Here is a 26,010-nt window from a genome sequence, read left to right as displayed (position 1 = left end):
CATTTTGTTCTACCCACGCTTCTATTTTTAATTTTACTGCCTGCATCGCCAACCTGTATAGCACCGATGTAATTGTTAGGGGTCTATACGAGCGAATGTTATCTTTTTCTCCCTTGCCTTTATAGATTAAGTTCATTCTACTTTTTCGCCAACTGTCTGGTATTTCCCTCTCCTGTAAGCACTTTTCTACGGCATCTACAAGCGCCATCTACAAGCGCATACGTGAACCTGAACAAAATTTGGTCACGCTCGCTGGCTGCGTTGAGTCGCCTCTCCTTCCTACACCGTGCATAGGGCCCTGCGGGGTCTATGGTGAGTTTCGCAACTCCTATGATTGAAGACTTCCGCATGCCTACAGGGGGTTGTGAACGCCCGAGCGTGAGCAGTTTGCCACAAGTGCTTCCGCAGAACATTAGCGCCCCATGGACGAACGTTACAACCAGCGAATTTTAATAGATGTAACACGTTGTCTCGACCACATAGTTCTTCGTAGGTGTTATATTGCAACCTTTCCATGCAGGCGGTGTTAATAACAGATGCGTGCATCAAGATTCGAAGATGCGTTTCGATAAAAGCGACTGGTAAACTCTAATCGCTTCGTCATTCGTCTGCGTTAGAATTTCTAGCCTTCTACCCCTCTGTGTGCCTGTATAAAGAATAGTGCGATTTCTGTTCTCATTGTTCGTGCGGCATTTCTTAACTCAGTGTGTTTTACGTTTACAGTTCACTTATGTGTCGCTAGCTTCGGTTCCCACTCAAAAAGCTACCGTCTCTGCCGCAACTCTACATCCAGCCGGTGCACGCTCGCTCGAATGCAACCTGTCATGGCTAAAGTCCCTAGATTTTTCCCTGCAAAAATCTAGGGACCTTGGTCATGGCTGCTCGATACTGTTTTGGGTAAAGTTACGGTATATGCTACCTTTAGGTACCTAAAGGTAGCATATACAGTAACTGTAGTTTTGGGTTCACAGCCACGCCATCTATCGGCCGTGAAAGTTGCGAATGCTTTCTAGCATTGAACAACAGTTAAATGCGAACTGGTTTTCGGTGCGCAGGCGCCACCTTGCCCACCACAATGGCTGCGCTCCGCAGAGCGGCCGCCGGGCAGGCTGAGTCCCGAATGGACCGAGGACTGCCTGCACGTCAACTTGTGGACTCCGGGACTGAGCCCGGCTAAACTGCGGCCTGTGGTGGTGCTCCTGCACGGCGGCCATTTCACGCACGGCTCCAACAGGCAGCGCCAATACGACGGAGCTCGGATGGCGACGCGCTGTGACTGCGTGGTCGCCGTGCCAAACTACAGGTGCCGTACGCGCTGTTCTGCAGATTCTTAACAAAACCTTAACGTCTGCTTCGAAGTATTGAAGGGCAATGGAGGAACAAGGAGTTTTGAGGAACAAAGTATTGAGGAACAACAAGTTTTAAAAAAACGTCATTTAACATTGTCATTTGGAAGAAGGCTTTTCCCACATCTAATATATGCATATATGGGTCATTTGTGAAGGGCATTTGAAGCCAGGTTTCGAGAAATATGTCCATACTGATCTCCAGAATGACTGAAATAGGAACGCCGATTCTGAAATATATGGCCTTTTCGTTCCATGTTTGTGTTTTAACAAATGGTCACCGGATGGAGTGCCTTAAAATAAATGCTTGAGACCAGTCACGTCTGTGTAGCTCATGAGTACTCACAACGAAAACAAACACGCAGCACAGTCAGAGCGAAAACTGAAAGAGCGGCCTTTCTAGAGCCCGCTGTAAGCTTTCTTTGTGCAAATGATACAAGTACACTTCCGAGGTACCCACTACGCCATAAATGATCATACTTTTTGTGAAGTAGGGCAGCACTCACTCTGCCATTATTCGTCATTCTGCGGAGAAGCGAGGTACCCGCTAGACATTAGCAAGTCAGTATGTGAACTTTGTTGGTGCTGGGGCTCATGACGATGCATAAATATGGCTGAGGCCTTTGTGTTGGGTTGGAAGCATTAAACGACCCACTCTTTACGCAATTCGCATTGTGTGACGCCTGGGTGTCATTTTACTCTTCTGCCAAGCTTTATTACATATGTTAACGTGATTTCTTACACGAGATGACGCCTGTACAGGATCTCATTGCGAAGAAGTTTCAAGCCCCGGCGTGGCTCTGTGGTAGAATACTCGGCTGTCAGGCAGATGGGCCGAATTCAAGTCCCGTCGAATCCTGGATGTTTTTTTTTTCTTATTTTGCGCGATAGTGGTTACGGTCACCGGCGGCAACGGCGGCGGACAACTACGCCACCAATATCGGCTGTTGTGGTGCTCTCATAACAGCTTTCGCTGTCACATGGGACGAAGATAGCAATGTCCGGGCTGGGCCACATGCGGCCAGCGTATAGGCCTCCCACACTCAAATTTGCGCAGCGCCGTCCGCCGCCTCAGCGGGGAGAGGGGGAATCTCCGGTAGCTCGGACGGGTCGCGCTTGCTTGGTTTTCCCATTGCGTGCGCGGAGAACGTGCTCCCCGGGGCTTTTTTCTCGCATTTTTCACGTTATGGGTGCCAGTCCTTCGTCGTACTGGAAAGCAGGCACGCAGTCCTACTGCATTGTCAACTGTCACAAAAGTTTCAAAATGACGAAGAGCCGAAAACTGCCCGTCAAGTTCTACTGTTCTACATTTTTAGAATGAATACTTACCAACTAGCTCAGCTCTCTTTTATTCTAAGTTCTACTGTTTCCAATGCAAGCAGGGCGAGGAGCACAGGCGTCAAGAGCGGATTATGGCAGTTAGCCGCACCAAGCAATGATTTCGCGCTCTTGTCACCCTGAAGCATTTTTGTCGTACACAGTATTACGAACTATTAACGCGAAGAAACGCAATGGCCGTGCTCATTTGAAAGGGAAGTGCGTTTGTGGACCGAAGCTACAACAAATAGACAACCGCTGTACATTTCGAGATTGTGCGCTGGCTTTCTGAGTCAACCATTTGTAATGTTACAGCAGCTGAACATGTTCACTTAATACATCACAGTTTAAATACCGTACCGTGAGTACTAAAAGTGTTTTATTCAGCTGATGGCGGTACATTTCCCGTCGCGGCTCACTGTAAACAGAATTAAGCTGCATGTTTGCACTGAGCGCTTATATTGGCCTTGCATGCGACACGACGTGACTGCTTAGCAGGCTGAGGTGTTGTGCTGCTAAGGACGAGATCATGGGTTCGATTCCCGCTTACGGCAGCTGCATTTCGATGGGAGTGAAATGCAGTAGCCGAAATTAATCCCAAGTCCCCCACCACAGCGTGCCTCATAATAATGTCGTGGTTTCGGCACATAGTATATTACAGCCTTGCATGCGCGTGAGCCGCGGCAGCTGCCGCTTTGGAAACGAGCTCGAAAAAGAACCAAGGCGGTCTCCATTGCCCACTAAGACGTACCCAATGGAGCAGTTGTTGTCATTAAGAAGTATTTTTCGAATACAGCGCCAATGGTAGTCGGCACAGGCGTGCGCAGGGTTTCACCGAATTTCTCATGTCATTGTTTTGCGCTTCTCTCTTACGTGATCCAATTGTCTATTGCAATGACAGACTGGGTGTGTTCGGCTTCCTGTTCGGCAACGTGTCTGGCCTCCCTGGCAACCAGGGTCTCTGGGACCAGCACCTTGTCCTGCAGTGGCTGAAGCGAAATGCCGCTGCCTTCGGTGGGGACCCACGAAGCCTGGTCCTCTGGGGCGTCGACGCTGGCGCCATCAGCGCCGGACTGCACATCGTCTCACCGTTGAGTGGCAGTGCACTGATCTCAAGGGCAGTGCTTCAGGTAAGGGATGCTTCTGCAGCTCATGAGAGAGTACCACTGAAGCCCGTCTGGTCGGGATGTGAAAAGAAGGGATCCGGGTACCAACCAAAAACTTGGAGGACCCTTGGGCCAAAGTGTTGAACTGCGCAAACAGCGCAGGGACTAAGGGAAGAGACGACGGCACCCTTGGGCTTCGCTTTCGAGAGCACAACGCGTAATCGCCTTGCGTCGCCTTCTCTAGCCGGGCTTCGCTTCTCGGTGGACACCTCAAATATGCCGCGAGGAAAAGAACGTCTGTGCGTGAAATTTGGTAATTTTTTCAGTTTTAGCCCTGCAGCCCTGTTCGCGACCTATTTGCATCGACCTTGCAGCGTGCGTAAACGTCACGTGATCCGAGGCATGACCGCTTCTGAGATAATGCGATGCGCACTCTCTCCCACAAAGAGCATTGAGGTCTTCAACATCATGTGCCTCCAGTGGGGCAAACTGATTAGAACCGGCCACCCTGTCGGCCTGAAGAGCACGTGGAGGGGTGCCGCCGTGTGTTGGGCGATGACGTATTTTCCGTAAAAAGGAAGCTTATACAGGAGCCTTGCAGACAAAAAAAAAAGCACTTCTGTGCTGAGAATTTGTGCTATGGTGATCATTTGGCAGCATATTTGTTGCATCCCGTCCTGTCTCTTTGATGATACGTCATGGCACGGCCGCTGCACTCTAAAAAAAAAGGGAGCGAGAATGGAGCAACGGGCTACGGGCTCCGTTCCTCCTTCGGAGCAGCGACTTTCTCCCTTGCAGACGATTTACTCGTCGCGCCCTCTTGCGGCAAGCGCCAAGGAAGGAACTTTTCTCTCAACCACGTGACTTGCGCGCGCATGCGCACGCCGAGTTACATCGTGATTCCGTGCTGCGGAGAGCGACCGCCCTTTCGCGCTCACTCGGCAGCCTCAGACCAGACTATCCAGTGCTACCGATCTCGGCCAGTCGCGTGCAATTACTTGTACCTAGGATTGATGCGAGCAACACACGAGTGACGTTCATTGTTTTTGTTCTATGTGTTGAGTAACGTGTGTGGCGTTTTTTTTAAATGCGAAGCATTTCTTAGCGAACCTCTGGCACTTTGAGCGTTTCTATCTACGTATCTATCTATCTATCTATCTATCTATCTATCTATCTATCTAGCCGCCTACGTCTGGGGGCTCTCATGATCGCCTCCTTAACTTGGTGCCGACCAAAATTTGCATGGGAGGGTAACATGATTTCACGAATACGACTGTCGGGTCATGACATGAATAAAGTGAAAATCCTGTCGCGTACGTCGTCAAACCCTTTACACCGGACACGTGTGGCACATACCTGTTTACCACCGGCCGTGGTGCATGGGTATGCGCCACAGGTGATTGACACTTTATATCTACCCAGGAACGGCGAGAACAGACATTAAATGCGAGAGCGTTAAGAAACACCGACATCGGCAACGTTGACCCGACGAATGGAAAGAATGAAAATTAGGATCCCAGCAGGAATCGAACCCAAGCATTCTGCGTGGCAATCAGGTATTCTACCACAGAGCCACGCCTGGTCTATAAACTGGTTTGGAAAAACAGCCTCTGCAGGCGTAATGGCAGTGCAGCGTCAGTTGTGGTTGTGGTGCTTGCCATCTAATTTTACAAGAAAGCAATAAACACTATACATGATACTCCTACGATGCGTATACTCCTACGATACAGACGTCATATGAGATTAACGTCTGTGGTTCCAGTGTAATAGCTCCGCTTTTATAGCAGTCTAATAAACATTACATTTGTATCCCTATGATTCAGCGAGCTATATTCAAGCATTGCTCGACTCCGGAGGAATACATTAACGAAAGTTACGTATGATATTCACATCATCGCACCGTAAAGTGCACTTAGTCCGCCAGAACGACGAAGTGTCCTCTTCATTTCTTACGAGGCTGGGCGATGGCCTCATGCTGACCGAGGATGATGTCAGATTGATTGACGGCCGCTTTGTAGACTAGGCTACATAGGCCACATACGCCCAGGTAGTCTACGAATACGACAAGCGCCATCCACTGTTGTAGGTCTACGTAGCACTATCCAGGCCTACCAGCCTCGACAGCCCATACCTCACCAACGCGAAGGGTGACTTCAGATTCCAACATGTCGCTGGCTCTATCTATAGACAATTTGTCGACGAAATGACCGAGACATCCACGATTTCCAACGGCTGTACTATACCTCATGCTTCACTACACATTGACCCCTCGTCACCGCGATCACGACCTGATCCGATAACAAGTCATGACCAGCTGCTGGTGCTCACTGATCACGAGAATGATGACCTTGTTCAAGAACTGCCAGGAACGTCTTTCACACATGCACACGGGTTCGTGAAACGTGCGTGCGTTCTCTATCACAAGGGACAAGTATAAGCACTGCATACCAACTTACGGCTTCTGGTGTTGGTATAATACCCACGTTGCCGTTTTCAGCGTTACCCAACTGTAAACAACTGGTTATATAACACATATGCGGCTCTTCAACATATATGTGTGCGGATAAAATTTATACAAATCTCTAGCTTCTTTTTGCAACGTTTCGCTCAGTAAAAAAAATTACACCACAGTCACCTTCCTACCGCATGCTTCGCATCACATCGACTCCCCCGGTACGTGGGATCTGCCGAATTTTTTTCTTTTTTTTATAGGCTCGGCGTGTGCGCGATGCGCCGCATACTTCCGTGTGTCTCGTGTTGTTTGTTACGTTTTCGCACGATCTGCATGTCATAAATACAGTAAGTCCCGCTTCACAAAACAGTCTTGTTTTAATGAACACCTTAGACTGTACACCAATAATTCAATTTTTTTTCGGCGTTAACACACTTGGCTAGAGCACGCGTTTCTAGTTTTACACAGCACTTATCAATACAACAAGCAATATAAAGAAGCATGAAGGTTAATTTTTACAACATTTTACCAAACGTGATACCACTGGACAGTGCATGCGTGAAAGTATGATAACATATTTGCTGGAGTTTGACGTGTCGAAACCACCGTATGATTATGAAGCACGCCGTAGTGTGGGACTACGGATTAATTTCGATCAACTGTTCTTTAACGTGCACTCGAACATAAGCACATGGGTGTTCTTTGCCTTTCGCCCCCATTGAAATGTGACCGCCGTGGCCGCATTTCAACGTTGACCTGCATCATAATTGCACATATCTGAAAAATAAGTCAATGACTTCTGTCAGTTAAGCCAAAATTCTCAATCAGATGAGTTTTCGAATACGCATGCCATCACTGAGAATTAGGATGGACTTATGCACGCGTGCAGTATGTATCTCTCGTTCTCAGGATTTTGCTTCGGCGTGCGAACCTCAACACAAAATGCGCTTCTAATGACAGCTGTGCACAGTAGGTAATCACTAACACTCTCACTCACCTTTGTGAAAAGAGTATTCCAAATCCAACGCAAGACTAACCACCGCCACAACGACAACTACACAGTTGTCGCACAATGACCACAATTTCACACGCCAGGGGAATACCGTAACGTAACAGTAGCAGATCAGCATGTAGGTACAGCCACGGCCGGTCTGGAGGCGCGCGCTCGCTCCTTCCTTTACGGCCTGCGCACGGGGGGCTGTTGCTACCTATGGCCGCAATTTTGTGGGGGCGCTCCGAGCCAACTGTCACTCCCGGCCGTTGCAGAGGCTAGCGCGCGCAGGGAGTGCTCGGCTTCCGACTTAGCATGGCGCTTTCTGAAGTTACTCTATATGGTATTCATGGTACCAATGCGATAGAAACATGGTAGCAAGTATATGTGATGACTCTGGTAAATTACGCTTTACAGAAGTGGTGGCGCAGGCCGCTCATAAGCCCGCTTCTGTTGCTCGGCAAAGCATCGACGCGGTTATAACACAGCCTTGTTTTTTTAGGTTTCTGTAACTTCGAGAATAAGTAGGAGGATGAACATTGCATTTGGTTGAGGAAACGGTTTAATCATGGTTTGGGAAATGTTTATTTCAAATGTACGTGCCGGCCGTCGCTGTACTTGAAAATAACAAAATTGCACATTTTTTGTTGGAGGCATCTTAATTCGTGCTTTAATATTGAAACAAATACTTCAAAAAAGTGAAAGTCACTGCACAGTGGGGACGGCCACGCTGCAGACGAAGAGGAAACATAAAAGAAACTTTCAGAGAATCCTTTCAATGGGAAAAAGAATGTTTTCCTTGGTACTACAATATGCGCATGGAGAACTGAAAAAAAAGTCACTGCTGGTAAAACACTGTAGTGACGATCACAGTTTAAAGGAGTCAAGTCTGTCACAGCCTGATATGCTTCCGCGAGGGCTTGTGAATAAAACCGGAAGGCCTGTCATTCTGATCTGTTAACTTTTTTGTGTAGTTCAATAAGAAGAATCCGGAGAAACTTTTCAGAAATAATATGAGCCAGCACTCTCGCGTGACTCTTGTCCACACCTTCCGGACAGTCCAGAAGTGGCGAATCTTCAAGGTATGGCTCAACAGTCAATTGCAGAGTCTCGAGGATTTTCGTTCGAGGAAGATATTTGACTGCTTTCTCGAAGAACGTCACAATTGTGTCCAGCATTGATAGTAACTCCGGCTTTGGGTAGTGTAGATCATAGGCTTCTTGCTGACGGAGATGATGATACAAAGGACTGCTCGTTTTGTTTGTCGTCACTAGCATGGCTCATGTTTCGCAACCGACATCAGTGATGAGTTTGGCAATGTAACCACCTACATACACAAGCCTGAATAGCTAGGCAACAGAGTTCGGTGGTTTGCGAGGAGGTTCTCGCAGAGCTTCAAGTTCCTCAATAACAACTTCCGGAATAGACACCGCCGCTTCTTCAATGTTTTCGTCGCGAACGCCCATGTCTTTTGAAGGTAGCGCCTTTTCCTTGACAATGTGGGTCAAAGCAGCTGTGGCGGCTCTTGCGTCTAGCACGTCATTGCCCCCGCACATTGCCCTCAATTTTCCAAACAATGCCTCTATAGGATCACTGTTAAATTTCTTCGTGAGCAGGTATATATATATAGTTTACTCCTTTTCTCAGAAGAAATCGGACTGTCTCCACTGTGGACTTTGTGGTGAAAAGCAGGGCAGTGTACGTCTCGTCTGTAAAGTTTCCAACGCCAGTGGCGACAGAAGAATCCTGGATGCGCTTAATTTAGCCTGAAAATTCATTTTCCAGCCACAGCAATCTAAGCACACAGGCCTCAGGCATTTTCGCCTCCATCGAATATAAGGTGCTCGGGTCTTAAAAAATATTGTTGTTACTAGTAGCGCGGCGTGTGCGTCTTCTATTGCCGAGTGCCGAGAAAGGTAGACTGTCCCCACACGCACCTGTACTTCCTTCACCGCTTGCTACAACCGATAGAAGTAATTAGCACGAGGAATTGGCCGGGCACAGCTGGTTTACAACACGAAGCGCATGCGGCGAACCGCGCTTTGGGCGGTTGGCTCGCGACGCCCTCACGCGGAGCGCGCCGTCGTGACTGTATAGAAAAAGTTCCATTGTACTCCCGGCAGCTGCACAGGCCGTAAGGGAAGGAGCGAGCGCGCGCCTCTAGACCGGCCGTGGTACAGCGTAGTGAAATTCGCAATGCCCACGAACTATAGGTGGCGCGCCGTGCTTTTCAAGATGGCGCCAGGAGGAGGGTAAACCCGTTTGTTAGCATAGGAACAGATAGGGCGTGCGGACGTACGGTGCCTTCCACTTTCACCGGATGAAGTCATGAGCTGTGCTGAAATGGATATGAGACTAAAATACTTTCCCAAACCATGGAAAGTGCTAAGTACTCGCCACCTAATTATTTGCTGCGGTGTGAAAGGTTATATTTCAGCTCCGTTACCGTGCATAACGATGCTTTGCGAAATCCTGTGCGTGCTACATAAAACTGCATGAACTAGAATTGATGTATGAGTTGAATGGCACTCCGAGGTAGTACGTACCGAGTCTGCCTGACGGATTTGCCGCAGTAGTAGGCCGCCAGCGAGTAGCGCCATCGCTGCTGCACGGGACCGCACGTTTAACTTGGTGATGGTTTGCGAACATAATACGCCGTCGTCATTACTTGCGCAGTCCGGAACGCGGAGTTACGTCTTCGACTTAACATCCCATTCAGCAGCGCTTGTGTCACAGCCATGCCGAGACTCTAGCCGCGTGCAATTCAGTTCACTCGCATGTTGCAGGTTCGATCAGCACTATCAAAACATTAATATCGAAAAGAATGCACACATATGCTTTTCGCAACGTCGAAGAAGTTAGCCGAGAGACGTGGATTGTGGCCGTGACTGCACGTTCCATCGCTCTAACCATTTCGCTTCGCTGGTCGAGTTCGAGCGTGTTGGCGGCATGCGGCGCTCCATAATATCCACAATAATTGTGATACATGCAGTGCACAAGAGGAACTATGCTTTTATTTTGATCTCGCTGAATGATATTATACATTAAATACAATCAAAGTGACTTACGAGCGTGAAAGAACATTAACGCACGAGGGGACGTGAAGTGCAACTCGCTCCTCGTGAGTTCGCAGCTGATCGTTCATCGTCGCTGTCGCTCTCGGTGTTTTCACAGTCTTCTACGTCCAGTGAAAAATCCTCGTCGTCAAGATGGTTTCTTTCAACATCCTGCTGAAAGCAACCTGAAGAATTTCCTCCGCCGAACGACTTCGACCACTCCGCGTCACCACGTTTACAATTAGAGAGACGTCTGGGCGGTCTGGGTGCGGAGAACATCAGCATCTTGTTCACAGACCGGTCAACAAGCAAATCGCTTGCAGTGTGCTGCCACCTATACAAACGTACAAAAACAAGCGGCGCAGCGGTGGCTATGAAACCCGACACACTGGCGAAGGACGGGACGGCGTGGAAAGCGTTCGCTCCGTTCGGTCCACGAAAGGCGTCGAGCAGACGCGTCCTCGAATGATTGAAACGTCGCTCGCACGATTCGTAACAGCGCTTTGCTGACAAAGCATAGAGGCCCTATTTTAATGTTTTAATGTATCGCCCACTTGAGATCGCTTAGTTATACAAGAGCACATCGCGAGCCCGCGCGACCTCCCGCGTAGTGTTATGGGACTCATGCACTACAAGAAACACTGTCCAATGCTATATGCAAGTAAAATAGGGTGAGCTTCAACTGAATATGTCAGACGATAACATTTAAGTAACCTACGTGGCTACAGAAAGCCTCGCGAAACTGATAGTATGTGTACGGTGTGGGCGAGCATTGAAAGCGTGAGTTGTCACGTATTTACACGAAAACTTCGCGTCTCGCAAGAACGAATCAGATTTATCGTGTCACGGAGGGCCCAGTTTGTTCACTGATGCAGGGAACATGCAAAGTCGTAGTGTTCCTTTCTTGCCAACGCGTTAACACTGAGGCTAACACAGCCGAACAAGGGAGCGACTGCGTAGTGCTGCCATTTTGTCGTCTACTAACCCTCCTCGAGAGGACGCTCCTGAATTCCGCTTGGCGGCGCGACAGTCTATGGGCATTGCGAATATTACAGAACACGTAGTGTGGGTAGCGTTCTTTTCCATAATTCGCGCGGTGTAGCGTCAGTTTCTCTACTCAAGTAATCGAGCTGCCGCGACGCCAAGAGCCACTGACATCGCTCTCGAAAAACCATCGTCCGGTGCGAGGCCATCTTGTCTTGTTTCTTTGTACGACCCGCGTTGTAACGTACGTATACACAAATGAGACGGCCGTACCGCATCAGAAGCATTGTCACTGAAGGGCTAGCAGCTGAACGAATCCATGGCCTATCGTCATACTTGTAGTCAACGCATAAATAGAATGTGAACAGATGTCAACGCCAAATCACTCAACGAAGTCGACGCGACGAAGGCGACAGAATCTGAACCGTCTGAACTGATGATGATGATGATGATCTAGTGGTGGCCTGCCCCTTTGCAACGGGGAAACACATGCATGTTGCCGATGTTGCGCCCTCACGCAGTAACTATTGAAAATAAAGAAATCAGAGAGAGAAATTTCATCTGTGGCCGCTGTCGGAAGATGGCGCTACTTCAAAATGTCGTCGGAATGGTATGAACGGTTCTCAATATGGTCGTTTTCGCACTAACTTAATCAACTCTGTAAATATATTGTTCATTATTATGCGGCTTTAGATTAACTGGTGCGCTTGGCTAAGCCATAGCTACTATTTAATAATGTCGGCATATATTGTGACGAAGCCATGAAATCGTAAAGATTTGAAGAAAAATGACGCATCTTTGTGCCACCATGGTCCACTGTAATTCAGTGACTATATAAGGGCCAGCGCTTCATAGAAGGGTATGTGTAAACGTCTGTACGTATGCGTCTGTAGTGAATTGTTCATGTTATAGGTTTTATACATGCGAATGAATTCTGTATGTATTGAATTGAATGTGCGTACTATGTGTATGCCTAGTGCACGTGTGCGTATTAATAAATGCTGTATCAACTTTCCGGTGTACTTGAGAATTCCATGAATGTGCCTACCTCCCCGAAATGTCGTGTGCAGTATCAACGTACGCCGCCTCAGTCAGAAACAACTTTTTTTAGTATTGTTTAATCCCTCTAGATGGCGCGAGCTACCACCTACTTCACGGCGGCGGCGCTCTCACAGCTCCACCTACTTATATGAAGTTGAACATCTATCTATCGAAACTATGCTCTGCTGCGCCGGGATTGTTTTGATGCTACAGAATGTACATTTTGGAGGCACAAACGCGTGGATAACGTTTGATGTTATTGTCATATCGTTCGATATTAAGCTCAGCGGGACCGTTTTTTGCGATTGCCAGTGCCGCATACTCTTTATCAATCGAGAATCGATGCACTCGCTAGGCCTAAATCTATTGCTCGCTTCACTGGCTTGGCGTCAGCCGTCTTGATTTTGACGGTTTCTCCATTGAAAAGAGAGGAAAGTTCCTCCATTTGAAGAGGAACATTGGGGACATCGCCGTTTCTCCCTTAAAGGAGCGAGGGTCACTCCATTTTTTTTAAGAGTGTGGATGAAAAAGTGCGTCATAGTATGAGTTATGTTCCAGTAGCGACCTTCTGCAGCATAGAGTTAATATACTGACTTTAGAGGAAAAGCTCGCCATAGGGTCCATGACCTATAACCGCATGGGTTCCGCCATGATGGAACAAAATGAACGTTGCCAGATCCTGAGACGCTCGCTATATTTGACGGTAGTAATCAGTTTTAATCTACCAACCTAAGCCAGCGACGCGCTGTTCAGGGAACATCAGCTGTGTTTTGATGCGTGAAGCCGTGCGTTAGCGTAGCGTTGTCTGTACAGCTGGCCCGATTGATAACAGTTAACATTTCCACCTCTTCGGGTATGGTTTTTACTAGGCACGCCTTACCAATAAGGCATAACGAATAAAGTGACTCCGTTCGCTGGCACAAGGGTCACTCGACAGATTCGCAGCTCGAAGCAAAATGCGTAGGCCGTGGTCGCACGGTGCTTCGACATGCAATGACGAGACACCTGTATCCACGTTCTTGTTCAGATCATTGCTGCCGTATTTCAGCGCAGAGAGCCATAAAGCAGAATAATGTCGATTGCAGCATGCAGCGGCTAATGTGAGTGAGACGTCACCCGAAAGCTTCAATCAAAACTAAAGACACGGCACACGAAATTTTATCACCGTTAAAAAGACTGAAAAAGAACTGCGGTTGCGCCTGGTTGGTACATAACTTTCAGTGCTTGTCTCATTTCTTCTTTGCCGTCCGTCCTGGCTTGCACTGAAGTTTTGAGCTTGAAAGAAAAAAGGGCTGTCACATGAGGTCGAGTGGTACGTGGCAACAGAAAACACACACAACGGGACACTATGACAACTACGAGATATACGACGTAAACGAAGTTTTTAACACGACGCCCACATCGGCGCAATCGGCCGCAAGCGCACTCTTGAGTGTTGATATGGTGGCGCCATCTAGTAAACCAGCCTCCAAACGCTCCTTTCCGCGCACAGTAAATTGCATAAATAGCCGTCGTATTCTTTCGTAAAAGTATTTAAAATAAACACAAAACAATATGCGCGCGTTTTTAATTGTGACAATGCTTCTTTAGGATTGATATGTGATGGCAATAATGACAACGTTCCAAGATGTCAGCGTTCTTGTGGTTAGCGGTCTCGCCGCCCAGCATTTCCTCTAGAGTCGGTATATTAACTCTATGTTCTGCAGGGCGGCTCGCCGCTGTCTTGCCTGGGGGAGTGCGCAGACGCCGAGAATGTGCGGCTCACGGTTGCCAAGCTGTGCGCGTCGCCCGACGAGGCGGCGGAAGACGAGCATCGCGCCCTGGCCTGCCTACAGGCGGCGCTCGCATCGGCACTGGTGGCACTGCCCGTGGACGATTACTTCGCGCAGACGCTGAGCCCGTTCCTGCCCACGTACGGCGATCCTCTGGTGCCCGTAGACCCCAAGGTAGGTAGACGGCGCTGGGCAGTATCGAAGATACATGTATCTTCGATATACTATCGATCTTAAATACTCTTTGGGCATCTTGTATCTGTATCGCGATACGTCTCGCAAGACATGTATCAGTATCTCTATTTCCGATACATTCAAGAAAGTATCGTATATCTTATAATACAAGATACTGCGATCGCAACACCGCGGTGCGAAACAATAAACGTTGGTTGAACTCCGCTTCTCAAGCTGATACTGCACCCACTAGGCCACCAGGTTAAAACTAAAGACAATTACATTAGCATTTCTTTCCGCCAGAGTTTTCCAGCGAGGGCAGGTGATGAGCTGGGAGCGTCCCTACTGAGGAAGCAGAGCCACGTGGTGGCGCTCGCGTCGTCTCGACAAGCGCGCGAACGTCCACGCCTAGACGGCATTTTGTTTTCACGGTTTCCTTTTCTTCTCTTTAGTTGTGTCAGTGCTATGGCACTTGGCTCTTAGCTACTATCCTGAGCCGCGTACTCCAATGCGTGCGGTGTCTTTTGCACAAGTTCTGATGCCGCTGTATAGTGTCGTTATCGTAGTTTCTCTTGAGTTGTGCGCCGTTACGAAGTCTGAAGAATGCAAGAAAAGGGGTTGCTTTGCGTCTCGTGGCTTTCACACATCGGCGATTTGAAGGACTTCGTCGATGCAAGTTTGACTTACATGCAATTAGATTGACTTATCTGCAAATAAGATGCTAACAGCTATAGCACCACCGGTATCGATGCTGGATCTAACAGAACAAGCATTCACTTAACGGAAGCTATCTTGACGTGCGTCTCTTTTTCTTTTATTGCATGAGTTCTCAATATCATAACCTGATTGTTAGCACAAGTTCTTTCTAAACTGTCATTTTCCATCCCATACGTTACCTATGTCCCTGTATTGCGTTTTTCGGGTCTGCTTGCGGCAATATTTCTCTAACGTGCTGTCAAGGTAAGCTCTCTGCTTTATTCTTGCTTTTAGCTGTCTGCATAATTTCGGCTACTGTTTACAGACTTATATTCTGTTTAACTTTACTGTTAGGTGAAGGCGACGTTGAGGACAAATCTATAATTATCTGGGCGTGCTTGGAGTATAGAGTAACAAAAGTTCTGCTTACTGCTTAGTAGAATAGCGAAATTGAGTTTTCATGATAATAACGTAAATTATTAGGAGCCATGTCAGAGATGTTAGCAAAGCGATTGGAGAAACACTGTTATACAAAATGCTCTGTTTTTCTAATGAGCGTCTCAACGAGTCGGTTTACGCTATTTTACATGTGCACTGAATTTTCTGTGGTCTCACCTTAAATGCCTAATTGTCATGGCTATTAGGTGTTACCCGCCGCGGGGTTCTAGTGGTTATGGTGCTTGACTGCTAACCCGTATGTCGCGGTGGCCGCAGTCCGATGCCCGTGTGCTTATATTTAAGTTTTATAACACAACGTGGTCGAAATTTCTGGAGCCCTCAACTATGGCGTCTATCATTATCATATCGTGGTTCTGTGGGACGTTAAACTCAGCAATTATTTTTAGCTCTTGGGAGTGCCGCCTGTATCGTGGTCCTATACTTATTCGCTGTGGTAGATGCAGAACCGCTTTTGTATTTTACTTAGTTATATTTGTTTTTCTTTCCTAGTCTTCTCTAAAAGCTTTTACTACTAATGAACAGGTAATCGGAGCTTAAGTGGCAATACAGTGTGAATAGCGGCGGTGTCCCGCGGCACTTCGTGCAACTATAGAACACGTCTGACACGTTTTCTGGGCTGCAGATGTATTCTCATAAAAGAAAATTTTTTAGAAGATCGCGCATCACTGAGTACGTCAGCCAATAAGTAGAATATAAAAGTAATTGCAGTTTTATATGTCCTCTAAGTAAATAAGATGCGTTGCAAAGAATGTCACTACCAGCGTTCTCGCTGATGTACACCTGTCCGGTGATCGGGTATTGCAAAAACCGTGATAAGTTTACGGGCAAGGTAGAACTTAAAGGGGCCCTGCAACACCTTTCTTAGTTATATTGGAATAGGCTCATTATTGACGTATGACTCTTCACGAGTCATATGCCGCAAAAATTTTTCGAATCCGTCAAGTCTAAGTGGTGTTACCAAATTATAGAGATCACGTTCCGCAGCTTTCTCCCTCAACTCAACGCAGCGAGCGCGCGGAGAGCTAGGCAGCGAGTCGAGGGAGGGAGCGCAGACGAGCGAGGCTCCGCCCAAGAGCGCCGGCGGAAATTTTTTCTTCATTTTTTTCTCTCTGACGTCTGGGCGCAACCACGTGGTCTGTGCCGCCACTTCCGGTCGGCTTGCGTCGTTCTCGTCGAGCGGAGCCGTATCGCGCGTGCTTGAAAACTGCGCGTCGGTTTGGTAATGTTGGGTGTGCACCTCGAACGCCGTAGTGTTTTCATCGCTTTGCCAACCATGGAAGCAAATCTGCGCGCTCGTTTGGAATGAATGACAGCTGAGATCGGTTTCGGCCCATACTCCGATACACCGCCTCGTAGCGACCCCGACGACCCCGAAGCGCCGCCATTACCGGACGCCAGCATTGTTATCGGAGACATGCTGCACGGCTGCCTCGGTCGGTCGTGAGAACGTGCCGACGATGCAGTTCCCAGCTGACGAGGCAACACTCGAACGGCTGCCACTCTTAACAGCAACCGGCGATGGTCAAAAGCACAGAAATATTCACGTTTTCGGCACTGCGCATGGCGAAGAAAACGGAACCACGCAACTACGAGCAGACGAGCTGTCGGTGAGACCGGAAGTGCTAATATTAATGTTTGTTCGGTGTTTTTAACGCGATAACAGAATATAAACATACATATTATCTACTTATTGAACTCAAAATTAACAACGAAAGTAATAATGAGGGTGTTATCGTGATTATAACATCAGCCAATGGTGGAACTGCCGACAATCGCGTCATATTTTGCGGACTAATACATCATTTGTCGAGAGAAGAGGGAGCGATTTTCAGCTGACTTTGAGAATTTATTGTAAATTCCAGGCCGTGCGCATCGCTATAATATTTGGCTCGCGTGTTCTCGGGAGCCTCGACTACCGATCGGCAGCGCTTTCTGAGCATGCTCGAAAAGTGTTGCAGGCCCCCTTTAAGAACGGTATTTGCACGATAGTGCGGAGGCTTCTTATGGAAGACGGTAGCCCGCTATCTCGTCCGTAAGCAGAGCACCGACTCCACCCAATTACAAAAGCTGCAAGCAAAAACCGTTATCACCAAAGTGTATAAAGAGCTGTCGTGGTAAGCAGCTAAAGCAATAAGTTGTTGCGGTACAAAAGTAATATACCTTCCGCAAGAAATACAAAACTTTGGAGATACTAACAGACATTTCATTCAAATGACACAAAATTGGTCGCAATTAATAAACTTTCAAGCGAACATTTTCGTGCATCGGCGTTTAGTGCTACATTACCGTATATACAGATATATAATAACAAATATCCGAATGTATCGAAGTATCTTAAGATACAATTGGAATGTTTCGTATCGGATACAATCGGCGTTGTGGTATCTTGTATCTGCATGTCAAATACTTCTTGCTCGAGTATCTTGTATCGTATCGCGATACAATTTCAAAGTATATTTGCCCAGCCCTGGACTAGACGCAATACTTCCCAGCCCAAGGATTTGCTACCTTAGAAACAGATACATGCTTTGGCATGTGTGGTCGATATTCTTTTCTGTACGGCGTCTCTCATAATCATAACGTGGTTTTAGGACACGAAACCCCAGTAATCATAATTACTTATAGATGAGGTACACATAACTCGGCAAACTCACTCATGAGTCGACTCACTCAGACTTAGATCGGGCCGTGCGCCTGAGTGTGAGTGAGTCCGGGTGAGTAATATTTTGGTTTGTCTGAGTCCGCGTGAGTCCGGTCGAAGAAAATTTTCGTGAGTCTGAGCCCGAGTGAGTCCGGTTGTAAAAAATACTGGTCAGTCTGAGTCCGAGTGAGCCCAGAGCGCCAAATATATTTCTTGAGTGAGTCTGAGTGAGCTTCACCGTTTCTTGCCGAACTATGCTCCCATTTGCTCATCTTCAGCATTACTATCAGCCTGATATCGGCCTACGTTTATACTCAAGTCTATGCGCACAAATCTCAGCACACTAGTGTTCATACGCCACCTCAGTACTTATCGATCGGACGCGTCACTTAGGGGAAGAGGTGCCATGGGCTTCCCCTGCAAACTCTTTCGTGAGAAGTGCTGAATAAAAATATCTTGTGCGAGTCGTGTATTTCATAAAAATGTCCTTACTGGACTGAAACCACTGATGACGCGTATTTTACGCTACAAGAGCAAAAGGCGTATTGTAGAACTCCCGATTATGTGAGATACTGGTGTTAAAGAGCATTGACACCATGATCGATAAACCTAATTTTACGCCAAGGAATTCATGATTCGACTAACTCAGACTCACTCAGATTCAAATGAAGCCGTGGGTCTGAGTAAGTCCGGTTGAATAATATGTTGGTGAGTGTGAGTCCGAGTGAGTCCAGTTGAAAAAACGTTTAGTGAGTTGGAGTCCGAGTGAGTCTGGTTGAGGAAAATTTTGGTGAAGCTGAGTCTGAGTGAGCGCTCAGAGCAAAATGTATTTCTTGAGCGAGTCTGAGTGAGTTCCAGTTTTTTTGTCGACCTAAGGACGTACATCAGCAGGCCTTTTTCAACTACTCCAAAAGCATCCCGCGGGCGCGCGGAGCACTATGGGAAAAGTGTGTGCGCGTCGAACGAGCCGGCTCTTCGGTCGCCCGCTGGCCGTTGGCGTCGTGAGAGCACGAAAAGAACACGTCGAGGCTTCTTGACTATTCTTACAGCGTAAATAATACACACATCCGAACTTATCACCACTTTTCCCGTGAGCCCTTGCGTGCCCGTTTGTGGCGCTCTATTGCTTGAGAAAGGTATCCTGACGACGGAGACAATGTATCGTGCACGAGTGAGTACAAGACGGTAGGTGGTTTTATAATAATGATACGCTGGAAATGCAATGGCGACGGAAAAGACTGCGTAGCAGTGTCTACTTTCTGAAAAATATGTACTCATGTCACAGGAAATTTCTGAGTGAATAACACCCATCACGCAACCCTGAATTAGCTTTGAATGCGTTCAGGAGGTGAGCCTGGTGGGGAACCCGTATGGTGGCGGCGCACTTATTAGTATCTTGTATGCTGTTGTTTCACGTGGCAAGATACGTTTCGTTGATGACATCATCAATTCCGAAAGATTTGCTCGGCACTGACATCATGTTGTTTAAGTGGGCACACCAGTTTACATTGTTGGAAATATTGTCACGTATATTTCTCTGTGGACACACCTAACATTTAGTAAACAAGGAGCTAACAAAGCTTGAGAAGGCGTACAGTGGGACACCGGCGCCTGGCGTTACACGTAGCCCAGCCTGGATTGATCTGGATGAAAAAGGTTGAAACATTATCGAGATAAAGGAGCACAAGGACGGGCTGCACTTACTATGCGTACGCGTCTGAAACACTGCGCGCACATTTTCCACTACCGCGCCATATTCGCTGGTGTGGTGCACTTGAAGGGTGCCATAGAGTGCACGCCTTAAATGGACGAGAGAAGGGGAATTTTTTTCGAGGCGCTGGTTTCTTTGTTAGACACAACCAAATGAATCCAACAGATAATTCGGCCATGGATAGCATACGGGACAATAATTGTTGTCTTTAACAGTATAGTAGTAATTCGGACGTAAATTGAGATGAGCTAAAGTGGAAAACAAATCACCCTTTCCGTCGGTGGGATCCCAACCCACAACCTTCGAGTCCCAGCCTTAAAGGGGTACTGACACAAAAATTTCGCGGGCGAAATAGCCTGTGGGATTGATTCCCGTGAACATGCGTATATCATCTGCAATATATCAACAGCGAATATGACTTGGGAGATATTGTATATGAATGTTGAAGTTCGCGTGAGCGATACAACGCTCTACGGCGCACCTCACGGCATTGACACCCTTGAAAGCGACTCGATGGTGACCCCCCTACTTCCCCGACGTCAACACGCTGGGGCCGGAGCAACAAGTTATGATGTCCTCATAGTCGCCATTTTTCTTTCGCCGCGCTCGCGCCAGCAGACTACTTTTCGGCGGCGGCTCACGAGTCCGTGGCCGCGGCGCACGCGTTGAAATTTTTTATTGCGATAGCAATTACATGGACAGTCTCGGCTGGATTTTGCCGTCGCCGTCGCCGCCGTCATGCACCGTATATGTATAAGTATGTATATATATATAAAGGCCCCACTGAAAAATAACTCAGAAAAATGCTTCCGAAGCGCGGAATCGAACCAGGGACCTCTTGCTCCGCAGCGAGCGGCGCTATCCACTACGCCACGAAACGCAGATCCTCCACGTAGCTAACGGCGAGCGTTATATACACACCATTTAGCGCTGGACGGACTCGGAGACAGCAGGCGATAATAAGCGTTTCTTCATTACCAGCGAGGTGGCGCTAGGAGCCCGACGGGCGCATTTAAAAGTCGTCGGCGAGCTCGCTCGCTTCTTCTTATATTTGCGCATGGGAGAAGCTTGCCCTTCCGCTGTCTGCTCGCGCGGTTTTCTCGTGGCGAGGGGGTAGAGGAATGTTTCACGCTTTCACCGTGATGTCCGCGCTCATGTTACGGCGCGTACGAATGTCACTCGAGCTCAGGGACGCCGCTAAACGAACAAACAGAAGATGAGCGCGAACTATCAAGTGTCACAGCTCGACACTTGAAGCACGCTAGTTTCCTTCGCGGCTTCGGCCGCCTTTGCAACAGAAGCGCTGTTCAAACTGAGAGTATCCATTGGCGAGCCTCACTTCGTATAGCATTAGTTCCTTGCTATCGCATTCATTGCTTCGCCCTTGCGGCGAAACTGTGACTTTTTTGTGTTTGGCGACACTGCTTTCCCATTTCCTGTTCGAAAGGACTTCTTGATGCGGGCCGTGCGGAAGTGCGCCAAAGTTTTGTGTGCTGACGGGGTCGTTGCACCGGCGGCTTGTCGTTTTTTGGAGCTCTCTCAAATGGAAACTGAGACATGGTCGGTAATGAGGAGCCTGTAATTAACTATTTGTCGCGCGCTGCAGCAAATGATTTGCCGTGTTATGATTAACACTCCCTGAGCGACACATTGCAGAAAAAACAAAGAAAAAAGAGAAAAAATTCGGCAGATCCCACGCACTGTGGGAATCGATGTAATGCGAAGCAGCCAGCAAAGAGCTGCATACATCGCCTTGTTTGTCTTTGAGCCAAATGAAATCATTCATGCCATGGCATCTAGTCCACCATATATCGCATGTTTGCCATGCACGCATGCATGCACAATCTAGTCTACACCATGCCAATGAAACGCATATTCTGGTATATAAATGCATGTTCATCACGCACTCGTGTCATGCCATACCAATTTTGGTATATATCACTTTAACAAAACGGCCGGAAGCGCACCATGACAGTGGCATGTAAATCATACCGTACATGACATGCATAACATGATTCGCATGTTAAGACCTCTCATTTATGTTCGTCATACAGACATAGCGCAATACCAACTTTGGTGTATATCAAATGAGCGAAATGGCCGCGAGTGCACCATGAGCAGAGCATGTAAGTCATGCCATACATGACATGAATATTATGGTTTTTCATGTTACCACCTGTCACTAATGTTCATCATACAGTCACATCGCGCAATACCAGTTTTGGTGTATATCATGCTATCGAAACGGCCGCGAATGCACCATGAGCATGGCATGTAAATCATGACATACATTGCCTGCATGTCATAGTTTTCATGTTACCACCTTTTATTCATGTTCTTCATACAGTCACGTCGCGCAATACCAATTTTGGTGCATATCAATCTAGCGAAACGGCCACGAGTGCGCCATGAGCATGGCATGTTAATCATGTCGTACATTTCATGCATGTCATGATTATCATGTTACCACCTTTCATTTACGTTCGTCATACAGTGGCGTCGCGCAATACCAATTTTGGCGTGTACCAAGCTAGCGAAACGGCCGGGAATGCACAATGAGCGCGGCATGTAAATCATGACATACATAACCTGCATGTCATGATTTCCATGTTAGCACCTCTCATTTACTTTCGTCGTGCAGTCGCGTCGCGCAATACCAATTTTGGTGTGTCAAGCAAGCGAAACGGCACGAGTGCGTCATGAGCATGACATGTAAATCATGTCGTGCATGTCATGCATGGCATGATTTTCATGTTACCACGTCTCATTTACCGTCGTCGTACAGTCGCTTCGCGCAATAGCAATTTTGGTGTACATCGAGCTAGCGAAGCGGCCGTGAATGCATCATGAGCGTGGCAAATAAATCATGACATACATGTCATGGTTTTCATCTTACCAACTGTCATTCATGTTCTTCATACAGTCACATCGCGCAATACCAATTTTCCTGTATATCAATCTACTGAAACTGCCGCTAGCGCATCATGAGCTTGGCATGTAAATCAGGCCGTACATGACTTGCATGTCATGATTTTCATGTTACCACGTCTCACTTATGTTCGTCATACAGTCGGGTCGCGTAACACCAATTTTGGTGTATATCACGCAAGCGAAACGGACGCGAATGCACCATGAGCGTGGCATGTAAATCATGGCATACATGTCATGGATGTCATGGTTTTCGTGCTACCAGCTGTTATTCATGTTCTTCATAAAGTCACATCGCACAATACCAATTTTGGTGTGTATCAATCTAGCGAAACGGCCGCGAGTGCGCATTGAGCGTGGCATGTAAATCATGTCATACATGACATGCATATCATGATTTTCATGTTACCACGTGTCAGTTATGTTTGTCAAACAGAAATGTCTCGTCATACCAGTTTTCGTATGTATCCCTTCATTTAAACGGCCGCGAGCGCCCCGAGACCATGTCATGTAAATCATGCTGCACATGACATGCGCGTTATGATTTGCATGTTAGGACCTGTCATTATGTTCGTCATGAACTCTTTTCACGCCGTACCAATTTTGGTATATATGAAATTAACGGAACGGCCGCAAGAGCCCAAAGGCCGTGGAATGTAAATCATGCTGTTCATGACATGCGTGTCATGATTTTCATGATATGACCTGTCATTTATGTTCGTGATAAGACCATGTTATGACACACAAATTTTGGTATTCATCCGATTAACGGAACGGCCAGGGAGCCCAAAGGCCGTTGAATGTAAATCGTGCTGTTCATGACATGCGTGTCATGATTTTCATGATATGACCTGTCATTTATGTTCGTAATAAGGCCATGTTATGACACACCAATTTTGGTATATATCCGATTAACGGAACGGCCAGGGAGCCCAAAGGCCGTGGAATGTAAATCATGCTGTTCATGACATACGTGTCATGATTTTCATGATATGACCTGTCATTTATGTTCGTAATAAGGCCGTGTTATGACACACCAATTTTGGTATACATCCGATTAACGAAACAGCCAGGAGAGCACAAAGTCGTAGGCGGCTAGATAGATAGATAGATAGATAGATAGATAGATAGATAGATAGATAGATAGATAGATAGATAGATAGATAGATAGATAGATAGATAGATAGATAGATAGATAGATAGATAGATACGCTCAAAGTCGCAGAAGTTCGCTAAGAAATGCTTCGCATTTAAAAACGCGAGACCAAAATTGTTGTATCAGTACCCCTTTAAAGGGAGTAACTCGACAGCCTCTTCCCCAGGTGTCCCTAAGGACAAGACTTCCACTGACGGGGTGAATGAAGCGTCGCATAACGCTGACCTTTACGGTGTACATCACTCATCTATGTTCGTGCTCTTACATGCCCGCGCACGTAATGTAAAGCGCCTACCACTGCCTGCAGATACTGGCGTCCAATAGGCGGCCCCTTCAGGTTTCTGGCGCACCGCTGTCGGTGCTGGTGGGTTTTACGCGGGGTGAAGGACAGCACTTCCTCGCTCGCTTCCTGGATGCCTCGACGAATGGCTCGTGGGCGCATTTCACGCCGGACCAGCACCGCAGCACCGCCTCTGCCCTGTTCACGTTCACCTTCGGCGAGGAGATCTTGGAAGCCGAGAGCCTGCACACGGACCTCGACTCGTTGAACAATCCGCGCCGCGTGTTCTGCCACTACGGCGCCTTGCTGGACGATGCGCTGTACGTGTGTCCGGCGCTTGCGTTCGCCGAGTACCTGTCGGACGCGGCCTTGGTTCACGTGTACGAGTTCGCACTCGTCGACCACGAGAACGGCACGCTGGCGGAGGCGCCGACGACGCACAGTGACGACTTCCACGCTGCCTTTCATGACGCCGGTGGTCCTCGGGGCGCGCAAGCCTTCAGCGCCGCCGTAGTTTCCTTCATCAGCGCAGGGTAGGCGCGCTCCATGCTAAAATTTTATCGCTCAACGCGCATTCCCACGCCGTCCCATTATCGACGAGCTATATATAAGCCTATCGGCCATGGAGGGTAGGAGCATTCAACTGCTGGCAGTTATACGCTTCTGCTCATGCGCTGGGCGCCTATACCCTAGTCTGAGCAGAACGGACGGTACACGTCAGGCCAGGGTCCTTCAATGATTTTATTATTTACGGGCCCTGCCATAGCTAACGTTATCTTCACTGGGCGCTGATCAACGCCGACGTTTTCTCGTCGGTCTTACTTACTGCACCATCGCTCTACACCACCGCCTGTAGTGTGCCTCATCACATCAGTGTTGTAAGACGCCAGGTTGCTATCTGGTTTCCTTGCGCTCGTAAGGATGTCTCACCTAGCGCACGGTGCATGATATCACCATCATCATCATCAGTCAAGAGCAGCAGTGTGTCCACTGCAAGACGAAGCTGCCCCTCCCAATGACCCGCCCCTCCCCCTTTTTTTATGCCTCCAAATTTCTTAATTTCATCGCGGCGCCTGACTCTTCGCCGTCCGCGTTTACTATCTCGAGGCATCTATGCCAATGCACTGGCTATCAGTCGTGTGTCCTCGTTGCGTTACCTGCCCAGATCCATCTTTAAGGGCGAAGCACCTTAGGGTCTCGGCTTGTCGGCGCGCATCGTTGTGACCATTTCCTTGCCTGCATCGTCATGTCCTGCCCATTTGCTTGAGCGCAAGAGAGGCCGCCACCGCCTCAGCGCTCGCCGTGTGGCGAGAGAGAGAGATCGAACGGCGCGCGTTGACTATGGAAACGCTCTTTCTGCGATGAACGCTGAACTACCAGCTCGCGAGGAACGAGAATGCGCCCTCGCCCGCGAGAGACAACGCCGACGCAGGCAGCGTCTGCTAGCGAGTTTCTTGATTGAAAAAAGTTTTAGCTTTTCCAGACTAAACTAATTAACGGGGCACCTGGGCGCGCCACCGCCGCGGTGTGCGGGATCACGCTTCGGCACGCCACTGTAAACTGGGACGAAGACGTCTGACAAAAGTAAAGAAAGCGCACTGCGCTAGGAGGGCGAGGAGGAGGATGCCATCTTGACCGTATACGACCTGGTGGAGCAGTCTAAGAGCTATTAAAAATTAATTATAACATGAAAAAGATTTTGGGGAGGGGCGAAGCATATAGGGAAGGTTATTTCAGCTCCACTAACGTGAAACCTGTGGAGGGGCGAAACATGCTGTGTGCGCCGGTGTTTCCCACAGCAAAATCACTGCTAATGGGCAATGAGAGACAGAAGAAAGATTAGACATAGAGACCCGCAGTCCGCTTTTAGTTAACGTGCACGCTGCGAATCTTTATTGTT

At 48.0% G+C, this 26,010-nt stretch overlaps 1 protein-coding gene across 1 annotated transcript in view; it reads left to right on the top strand.

The window, feature by feature from the left end:
• The first annotated feature begins 330 nt into the window (after nucleotides 1-330).
• Nucleotides 331-26,010, top strand: part of LOC119393087 (cholinesterase 1) — a 35,810-nt gene continuing 10,130 nt past the window's right edge. The window contains exons 1-6 of the mRNA XM_049415851.1: nucleotides 331-378; nucleotides 1,056-1,303; nucleotides 3,565-3,793; nucleotides 14,000-14,239; nucleotides 19,381-19,433; nucleotides 24,119-24,643. Of these exons, the coding sequence (XP_049271808.1) occupies nucleotides 331-378; nucleotides 1,056-1,303; nucleotides 3,565-3,793; nucleotides 14,000-14,239; nucleotides 19,381-19,433; nucleotides 24,119-24,643 (1,343 nt within the window). The remainder of the gene's footprint in view (nucleotides 379-1,055; nucleotides 1,304-3,564; nucleotides 3,794-13,999; nucleotides 14,240-19,380; nucleotides 19,434-24,118; nucleotides 24,644-26,010) is intronic.

Source organism: Rhipicephalus sanguineus, chromosome 5, assembly GCF_013339695.2.
Source record: "Rhipicephalus sanguineus isolate Rsan-2018 chromosome 5, BIME_Rsan_1.4, whole genome shotgun sequence".
Taxonomy (NCBI): Eukaryota; Metazoa; Arthropoda; class Arachnida; order Ixodida; family Ixodidae; genus Rhipicephalus; species Rhipicephalus sanguineus.
This window is presented reverse-complemented; position numbering and strand designations above follow the sequence as displayed.